At 64.3% G+C, this 9,529-nt stretch overlaps 4 protein-coding genes across 4 annotated transcripts; 3 read left to right on the top strand and 1 right to left on the bottom strand.

Moving 5' to 3' along the window:
* Positions 1-63: 63 nt before the first annotated feature.
* AMSG_02126 (uncharacterized protein) lies at positions 64-2,243 on the top strand (the record flags this gene model as incomplete). The annotated part of the gene is made up of 2 exons (XM_013905699.1): positions 64-117; positions 265-2,243. Exons 1-2 carry the CDS (start codon positions 84-86, stop codon positions 2,241-2,243), a joined length of 2,013 nt encoding a protein of 670 aa, XP_013761153.1. The 5' UTR covers positions 64-83.
* Positions 2,244-2,536: 293 nt separating this feature from the next.
* On the top strand, positions 2,537-4,104 carry AMSG_02125 (uncharacterized protein; the record flags this gene model as incomplete). Its single annotated transcript, XM_013905698.1, has 1 exon — positions 2,537-4,104. One exon carries the CDS (start codon positions 2,537-2,539, stop codon positions 4,064-4,066), a length of 1,530 nt encoding a protein of 509 aa, XP_013761152.1. The 3' UTR covers positions 4,067-4,104.
* A 759-nt stretch (positions 4,105-4,863) lies between these two features.
* Positions 4,864-5,790, bottom strand: AMSG_02124 (esterase; the record flags this gene model as incomplete). The annotated part of the gene is made up of 1 exon (XM_013905697.1): positions 4,864-5,790. The coding sequence occupies one exon, from the start codon at positions 5,788-5,790 to the stop codon at positions 4,909-4,911; it is 882 nt and encodes a 293-aa protein (XP_013761151.1). The 3' UTR covers positions 4,864-4,908.
* A 399-nt stretch (positions 5,791-6,189) lies between these two features.
* On the top strand, positions 6,190-8,603 carry AMSG_02123 (uncharacterized protein; the record flags this gene model as incomplete). The annotated part of the gene is made up of 2 exons (XM_013905696.1): positions 6,190-6,222; positions 6,264-8,603. 2 exons carry the CDS (start codon positions 6,190-6,192, stop codon positions 8,601-8,603), a joined length of 2,373 nt encoding a protein of 790 aa, XP_013761150.1.
* Positions 8,604-9,529: the final 926 nt, after the last annotated feature.

Genomic DNA, 9,529 nt, shown 5'->3' with positions numbered 1-9,529 from the left:
TCCCCCCCCCCCACCACCGGCCCAAGGGCAACCCACCACCCCACCACCACCACAGTCCTCTCTCACTGGCGCAGCCCCCCGCCATGGACTTTACAGCCAACGAGGAGCTGACCCTCAGTACGCCATCCCCACCCCCTTCCCACCCCCCGCACCTCCCCTACCCCCAGTCGGTTGCCCCCCCCTTCCGCCCCCCTCTGTCTCCCCGACCGTTTTTTGAGGCCACTAACCCCCCCGCCCCCCTACCCCCCACCCCCCACCCCGCAGACGGCATGTCGTACGAACAGCGGGTCAAGTTCTACGATTTTCTCATTGCACAGCATGTCCACTTTGAAGAGGACCCGGAGACATCGCTGTACTCGGGCAGGTGGCGGGTGCAGGAGCTCCCCACTCCGGCCCACATCCGTCAACAGAATGCCCGCAAGCGGACTGAGGCCGCCCTTGCTCGCCACGGCATGCGTGGGGAAGGCGGGAGCGAGAGCGGACGCCGCCGCCCGACAGTCCCGTCCCGCGGATCGGCCGACGTGCCCAACGATCGGCGGTACAAGCAAACCCGTGACTTTATCGTCGGGCGGTACGAGGAGTTCTGCAAGCTCGTGGGCGACGTGTCGGAGATGCGGACCCGGCGGCACGCGGTCCCGTGGCTCCTCACGCAGATCGAGGAGATCTACGACGCACGGCACGCGTACGACGAGCACTACGAGACCAAGCGGGCCGAGTTTATCCACCTTGCCCGCCGGCGCAAGTACCCGCGCGGCGCGCCGCCGGGCGTCGACCTCGCCCTCACCGCCGCCGAGCTCGGCATGGAGCCGGCGCTGGGCTTCCCTGAGTTTGTGTACAAGTACTTTCAGAACAAGTTTGGCCTTGACGCGCTCGTCAAGCAAAACCTGTGGGACTTTGTGTACAACGTGGAGACCCTCCGCCCGGTCTTCCTCGAGATCGAGGTCTTTGGCAACTTTCTGGAGAGCTTCTACGACGTGACCGACCTGCAGTTCTTCCTCCACGCCCGCATTCAGCTCTATTCGCGCTTCCGCAAGGTCGGCCAGGCGACCGAGGCCACCTCGCTGCAGATGGTGCCTGTCAAGCGGCTTCCAGCGCTCATCGAGACCGTCTTTGTCCACAAGCCCAAGCTGATGTCGGCCTCGTACATGGTTGTTGTCCGCCACTATGTCTCCAAGCGCCCGGCAAAGCAGCAAAAGGCGCTCGAGCTTCAGGAAGTCCTCAACCTCGCGCTCATCCTCTTCCACAAGACCCGGCCCGACGAGGTGACCGGCGAAGTTGACCCGGCATGGGACCCAGAGCGCGCTGGCTCCGACTTTGGCGACGACGCCTCGTTCACCGACGACGGCACGCTCACCGATGGCTCTGTCTCCGCCAACGACTCGCAGCTCTCGGTGGCCGAGCGCAACGCCGCCCGTGCCGCCCGCCGCGCCATGGCCGGCTCCACTCGCGGTGACGACGGCGACCTCCGCGGGCAGGCCGTCTCGCGCCGCTCTTCGGTCTCGTTCACCGAGCGCGTGGCCTCACCGCGCGACGCCCGCCGTGAGCTCGGCAGACCCGCCTCGGTCCTCGAGGCAGCGTCCGACGCCCTCGTCCCCACCACCATCGCCCTTGCCGACGGCGAGATCTCCGACCACATCATCACCTGCCTCCGCGAGGTCTCGCTCTCCTACCTCGAGGTCATCCTCCAGGCTGGCTCGCACCTGCCTGCGCCCGAGCTCGAGGAGATTTCGCGGTTCATGGAGGACAAGGTCCACGACAAGGTCGCCTCCATCCTCTCCGACGTCCTCCAGCTCGCCGACGAGCAGGAGCGCAACGAGCTCGACGACGCCATTGCCTCGCTCACCCACGTCACCGCCAACGACCGCCTCGCAGGCGGCTCGCCATCCAAAATCAAGGCCACATGCCGCCTCCACCGCGCAAAGCTCGCCCGCCAGTACCAGACCCTTCTCGCTACCACTTACGAGTCCGAGAAGGACGCTCTCCGTGCAGAGCTCAAGTTCTGCCAGGGCATCATGGCCACCCCTGACCTCCGCCACGACATCGAGCCCACCGTCGCCTATCTCATCACCACCGCCGCCGCAAAGGTCGCTTCCCGCAACTCGGCCTCTCGCTCCTCTGCTGCCGTCGCAGCCTCCACCGCCGACTTTGCCGCCTCGTTTGCCACCCCAACGTCGGCCACCACCGCCGCCGCGCCCGCCACCCCTGCCTCGGCCACCATCACTGCCAGCTCTGGCCGGCGTTGATGCGTCTTGCGTCTTGCACCTGACGTCTTCCGTATGCGTCTTCCGTATGCGTCATCGCGCGTGATGCGCGGTGGATCAATGAACCACGTGAAAGAGTCCAGACTGTCTTTGTCTTTGTGAATGTGTGTCTGCTCTCCCGCAACAAGCCGACAGCGAGCGGAGCAGCAAGTCAGCCCACATCACCCCGCTCCGTCCCCCCCCGCTCCTCCCGTCCTACCACCATGGGCAAGAAGTTGCAGCGCCACAAGTCGTCCCCATCCTCCTCCTCTCCCTCGTCCCAGCATGACCAGCCGATGCCGCGGCTGGCTCTGGCTGTCGCCGTCGTCGCCGTCATGGTTGCGGTGGTGTGGGCGTGGGCAATGTCCGACGCGGCGACTGGCACAGGCGACAGGTACGAGGGCGGCCGCGTGCTGTCCTTGGACGAGCTCGAGCTGGCGGATGTTGAAGAGGTGGTGATGGAGGCGGGGCGTGAGCCGGATGAGTTTGTGCGTGCCTTGCTAGGCCGGAGGCGGCCGGCGGTCATCCGCTCGGCGTCGCTCGGCCCGCAGTGGTCGGCCGAGGTGCTGGCGCGATGGACGGCGGATCATGTGGCGGATGCCGCCGGCACGCTGCGCAATGTGCTGGCCAACTCGACTACCGGGCAGCGGTTCTATTACGTCGACAACCTCAAGCCGCTGCTGGCTGGCGTTGACGACGTCTCGTGGCGTCAGCCGTACCAGGTCCTCGATTCCGTGCCGGCGGCGGCCTTCCTCTCCGAGCACGCCGACAAGGCGCCGGACGACATTCCGTTTGGCCACCACATGTACATGTCACGCGCCGCCGCCGAGTTGGCTCCCGCATTGCGCGCTGAGCTCCAGCCGTTTGTCGACGTCCTGCCGGACGGCGCTGGCCCGGCCAAGGTCTGGCTCTCATCGCCGGGCGTCACCGCTCATCTGCATCACGACAACTCGGACAACCTGTTTATGCAAGTCCGCGGGCGGAAGCGGTTTGTGCTGGTTGACCCGCTTGCCTGGGACTCGCTCTACATGTTCTCCTCGCTCCACCCCGCTACGCGACAGGCCCAGATCGATGTCGAGGCGCTGGACCTTCACGCCTTTCCCGCCGCCGCCGACGCGTTGGCGGTCCGCGGCCGCCGGCGACACGAGGGCTTTGTCAATCGCGGCTACTCTGTTGTGCTCGAGCCGGGCGACATGCTCTGGCTCCCGGCGTACTGGCTCCACCACGTCACCGCCCTCGACATGTCAGTCTCGGTCATGTCCTTTGTCTCGCGGAGGCACAAAGACCTGGTGGCAAACGCTACCTTTGGCGAGCCGCTTCCGCTCAACGTCTCGCCGCCGGCCCGCCAGCTCCTCACACTCTGGACTTGGCTCTGCCTCGTTATCGACGGCACCGCCGTCAAGCCCGATCTCGACGTCCTTGGCGACTTTTCGCTCAACCGCGTCATTTCCTCCGGCGCTCGCTTTGTCTCAGCCCTTCTCACCTCGCGCTTCGCACATCTTGCCGACGACGCGATCCTCGTCGGCGCCTCTGTCGCTGCGCCGCCGTCGCTGGACCCTGCTGTTCTTGCCGCGCGCGGTGCGTCCGCCACCTACTGCCGCGGCGCCGCACGCTCCGACTTTGTCATCGCAGGCTCCAAATCGCGAGTGTTCACCCCACTGGCAGCTCAGGCCTCACGGGTCTCTTCTCAGTTCAACAAGCTCGAGCCCGGTGTCCGCGACATCGCCCTCGCCTACTACATCGAGTCGGTCACCGACCACTTTGTGCCCACCGCTGACGTCGCCACCTATCTGGCCGAGTGCTTTGTGCGGCCGATGGAGCGCTGAGTGCTGTAGTCTTTCAAGGAATGCACCATTTCCCCATGTCCCCCCCCCCTCCCCCCCCCCTCCCCTCCCCCCCCTCCACCCAGCACGTGGTAGCGCCCCCGTAGCTGACAGCTGACAGCACCTGACTCGCGCCACCAAGTCATTGCCCATGTTGCGCAACTCTGACCTAACCCAGGCACCTGCACACATTCACCACACCCTTTTGCACGCGGCTGCGGGACAGACGGCGTTTGGTAGGTGGAGCGCGAGGCAGGAGAGGGGGAGGGGAGGGGAGGGGAGGGGGAGGGGTTGCTACCCAGCCGAACCCACAGCAGACTGACCCCGGCCTGCCGACATGCCCACCCACTCACCCGCCCATCACGGCTGATGATCGACGAGGACGAGTCAGGTACGGTATGCTTTGCGGTTGGATGGTGGCTGTGGGTCTTTGCCTTTGTGCTGCCGGGCTTCAGTGCGGTCTTCCTCACCTATCGGTTCTACGTGATCTCGTCGTCGCCGGCCATGGCGGGCTTGTACCCGCCGCGTGTCCCGCTGTATCTCCTCGGTGTTCTCGCTGCGTCCACCACCGTTCTCTCGACCTGCTTCTCGGTCGAGGTGGTGTACATCGCCAATAACGCCAACGCCACCCTCGGATGGTACTGGTTCTACCTCTTTACGACTCTCATGGCTGGCTCGGGCTTCATCGCTGCCCTTGTGGCCATATTTGTGATCTTCCGCCACGGCATGGCGGCGTCGCTCGGCCCCGGCCAGCCGCTGCGTGCCAATGCTCCGGGAGCACCGATTCCACCGCGTTCAACCGACGATCTGGCGCCTGTTGCCGACGAGTACCAAGACGACATGCTCTAGGTAGAGGAGGCGGCGACGACGGCGTCGATGGCGGCGGTGACGACCGCGTCTGATGCGTCGGGCGTGTTGGTGAACAGATGGTCGGCTCCGGGAACGCAGACAAAGCCGACCGACGGGAAGGCAGCCGGCAGCGAGGCCGAGTCATCGACCGGAATGACCGCATCAGCGTCGCCGTGGACGACGGTGACTGTTCGGGAAGACATGGAGTCGAGCGCGGCATAGGCTGCGTCCATGTCAAGGCCCAGCAGCGTGTCGAGGTCTTGGGTAGTGATGGTGACCTCAACAGACGGCTTGAAGGCCGGGACCCAGCGGAGCGAGCCGGCGGCTCGGATGATGGCCACCTGGCTCTCGGTAAAGTACCGCGGGACGATGGCCGGCATGAGCCTCCGCGGGGCAAGGGCGACAACAGCAACAACCGACGACGGGCACCGCGGATCGGCACCAGCAAGCACCACCGAGTTGCCGCCGCGTGAGTGGCCGATGAGGGCCACAAACTCGAGGCCGAGTCCAGCCCGAGTTGCCGCCATCACCGCCAGCATGTCGTCCACGTCATCAGCGTAGCCCGACATGGCCCATGCCCCACCGGAGCCGCGGTTGCCGCGGCAGGTGATGCGAAGCGCGACCAGGCCCTTGCGTGCCAATGCCAGACCCAGCGCCCGGAAGAACACGTTGTCCTTGTGGCCAAACAGCCCGTGGCACACCATCACTGCCGGCGCTCCGGAAGCCACCGGTGCCCCGCTGCCCAACGCCGCCTCCCACGCCGCCGCCTCGCCAGCCCGCTCTGCAGGCAGCGTCAGCGCTACCGCCAGCATCGATCCAGCCGCATCCGTCGTCGCCACGCTTGTTTCGATCACCACCGGAGCCACGGTCTCTGCCATAGTGTTTGGTCTAAAGTCAAGTCTGTTATGCCTTCCCCTCTTGCAGCAATCGCATCGGCGACGTGGACAGCCTGGCTCATGTGGTCGCACCTGGTGACCAGCGACATGGCCTGATCTGATTTGATCTGGTCTGATCTGATCTGATGACATATGATATGATCCTGATCTGATGTCATATGATATGATCGGATTGAGATCTGATGCTCAGCCCCTCCCTCCCTTCCTCCCTCCCTCCCTCTCCCTCCCGCTCCCCTAAATCCGTTGCCAATTCCGCCGAGCGAACGTTGCTCACTTCGCCGCCCACCACCCGACTCCCCCCCACCCCCCCCCCCCCCACCCCCCTTCCGCCACACACGACAGACATGTCGGAAGAGCAGAGGGCAGAGGGAAGTGTAAGGAATGACGCGTATGCTGGTGCCGATGGTGCTGGTGGTACGTGTGGTGGCTGCGGTCTGCATGTGCCCGCAGACGAGGCCGGCGCGGTGGAGGCCTTTGGCACCCGATGGCACGCCGAGCACATGGCGTGCAAAGAGTGTGGCCTGGATCTGGTGGTTGCAGAGCCGTTTCTGGACAAGACCTCAGGCTACGTGTACTGTGCTGATCATTTTAATGCTCTTCATCATCTGACGTGCCAAGGCTGCGGCGATGTCATTGTCGGCGCACACCTGTACGAGCTCGATCGTCACTGGCATCAGGCCTGCTTTGTCTGTACCGTCTGCGCCTGTGCCTTCACCAGCTCATATCACGTTCATCGCAACAAACCTTACTGCCCCGAGCACTACTACACTCGCCTTGGCTACATTTGCTCGGCTTGCACAAAGCCGATCACCGACGGCGCGCACATCCGCGCCTGTGACTCGATGTGGCACGCATCCTGCTTTGTCTGCTCAGCCTGCTCCGCCGTCCTAGATCACGGCTACTTTCGCGGTCCTGACTCTCGCCCGCTCTGCCCAGAGTGCTCACAGCCATCCGCGCTGCGTAACATGGCGCTTGCCGGGCGATCATCGACTCTGCCGACATCGGCTCGCCCGGCACCGCCGCATACCGGCGTCGGCCGCCGCTCGTGGTCCCAGCTGACGGCGCCAGTGGTGAACGAACACAACGCCTCGCCCGAAGACCACAACGAGCTGCTTCGACACCGGCTGCGGGTCTTTGTCAACCACCTTGGCGCCCGCCACTATGGCGAGCTCCGCGCCGCGGTTCTCGCCGTCGTCAAGCAGGTCCACATGCTGGCCGCAGCTGTCACCGCTCTGCAGGGCTTTGACAGCCAGGACCTGGTCAATGCTGCTGTAGCCTTTGCCAGCAAGGCCCGCATTCTGTTCAACGGGCGCAATGGAATGACGACGACAGCACTCGACTCTGTTGTCCAGTCCATTGTGGCTGCGGCGCGCAATCTGACCGATGCCGCAGCGCGCACAGTTGCGCTCCACACCTCGCTCTCCCAGCTCGGATCACTGTTAGATGTCTATCCCCGCCCGCCGTCGGTCCACGACGCACTCGTTGGCACTGAAGCCGAGGGAGCGTCGGCCGCCGACGATGCGCTCAGCATTCGCACCTCGTCGGCGTCCGAGTCTACCGAGGCCGTTCCATCCGGTGACTTTGACCGCGACGGCCCGCAAGTCCACGGCGGCAAGCCCGGCGAGACCGACCAGTTTGTGGCACGGGTGCTGTTGGCGTCCGACGCCGAAGACGGATCGTCTGGCGCTGCCAACCTTGTTTCGCTCACACCGAACGACGTTCGCCGCCTCGAGTTGGTACGCGAGCTCATCGCTTCTGAGGAGAAGCATGTGGCTCAGCTCGCCACCGTCACATACGACTACCTCATGCCGCTCCGGTTTCTGGGCGCCAACACGCTCGCGGTGGATAAGCGCGAGATCATCTTTTGCAACGTCGAGTCGCTCTTTGCCTTTCACAGCGAGTTTCTCGAAGCGCTGCGGGCAAACTCGGCCGAGTCGCCCACTGCTGCTGGCCTCGACAGTGTGCTCGCGGGAGCGATGGATGACATCACCTCGCTGTACCGAACGTACGGCATGAACTCGGCGCTGGCCCTTGGCGAGTTGACCAAGGTCCGCGAAGCTCCCGGAGCGCATCGAGCCTTCCTCGACTTTCTGAGCGAGGCCGCGGCGCGGACCGAGGCGACTGTGGCGTACAAGAGCAAGCTCGAGCAACTGCTCATGGTTCCGCTCAAGCGGCTCGCGGCGCTGACGCTGCTGGTCACACAGCTGGCGGCCGTGGCCGAGCCCGGATCACTGCTTCCGGACCACGCGGCCCGCCTTGACGCGCTGGCCTCGGAGGTCCACGCGGCTCAGACCCGGATGATCAACTGGCAGCGGGTCGTGATGGTCAAGGCCGCCGTCCGCGACTGCCCCTTTGACATTTCTGGCAACTCGGAGCGAGTTGTGCGCAAGGAGGGGCCGCTCGAGCGCTGTGGTGGGAGCTCCGGCACTAGCAAAAAGGTCGAGACTTTCTACGTCTTTCTCTTCTCGGACGTCATGGTGTGGACAAAGCCATCGAAGAAGGAGGGCTTCTTTGTCTTTAAGGGCATGGCCACGCTCGTCGACATCGAGGCCATGTACCAAGACTCGGGCTCTTCCTCGGGCTTTTCCATCGAGCTCAACGACGGCCGAACTATCCACTGGCTCGCAGCCTCGTTCAATGAGATGCAAGCCTGGCTGCTTGCCCTCGGCCCAACCCTTGCCGAGTTCCAGGATGAGCTGATAGGCCTGGTGCATGCATCGCCGGCCGCCGACACCGCTCATGCGGCCACGCCCGCCTCCGCCTCCGGCCCCGATCCCACCTCCCACTACAGCTGATGATGATCAGTATTGAACCGTCGATTGTCCACGCGAGACCGTTCCCGCGCCTCTGCGTACAGACGGCTGTTGGCGCACTGCAAAGGCGATCTGTTCCGCCAAGTGCTCCCGCTCTCACCGCCAGCCAGCACCGGCACCCCCACACACGTCTCGGGGGCAGGAGCAGTCGTGAACATGGCCGGCAGCAGGGCCGCTTACGAACCGGACTGGATGCTACTTGCACGACAGGTACGCCATGCGTGCTATGTGTGTGTGTGTGTGTGTGTGTGTGTGTGTGTGTGTGTGTGTGTGTGTGTGTGTGTGGTGTGTGTTTGGGGAGGAGGGGGGAAGACCTGTTCCACCATTCCCCCCCCCCCCCCCCCCCCCTCCCCCCCTCCAAACGGCAATGTGCGGTGATTTTGGGCGATCCCCCCTCGTTCGTCCGAGAGGTGGACGGAGTGTGTGACGGGGAGATGTAGATGGTGGAGCATGATATGACATGGATTGGAATATGGGTATGTGTGTGGTGTAGAAGGAATAATCTCTACGTACAGGAAGCTGGAGCTCCGAGTGCATCTCCCTGATGACGCCCGCAAAGGAACGGGAGGTCTGGACAAGCTTGACATGCAACCACTCGAGGTCCGAGAGCGAGTCGGAGAGCGGCGGGAGGTCAGCTCCGTGCTTGGTGGTAAACTTGAACTTGAGAAGTGCCCAGATCTCAGACGGCCGGTTCCATGACTGCTTAAAGTGCTCCATTTTCTGTTGTATGGCCCCTTGGTTGCCACAGCTGTCAGCGACAAGTGTTGCCGTCTCGCCGCAGATTCCTCCCGTGTCTCTCCCCGACTGCTACCTTGGCTGAAACGCCAGTGGCGGCAAAAGAAACGGGTTGATGCGAGCAGGAAGGGGGGGAGAGAGGAGGGATGGGGATGGGGATGGGGATGGGGATG

This window comes from Thecamonas trahens (genome assembly GCF_000142905.1).
Source record: "Thecamonas trahens ATCC 50062 unplaced genomic scaffold supercont1.8, whole genome shotgun sequence".
Lineage (NCBI taxonomy): Eukaryota > Apusomonadida > Apusomonadidae > Thecamonas > Thecamonas trahens.
This window is presented reverse-complemented; position numbering and strand designations above follow the sequence as displayed.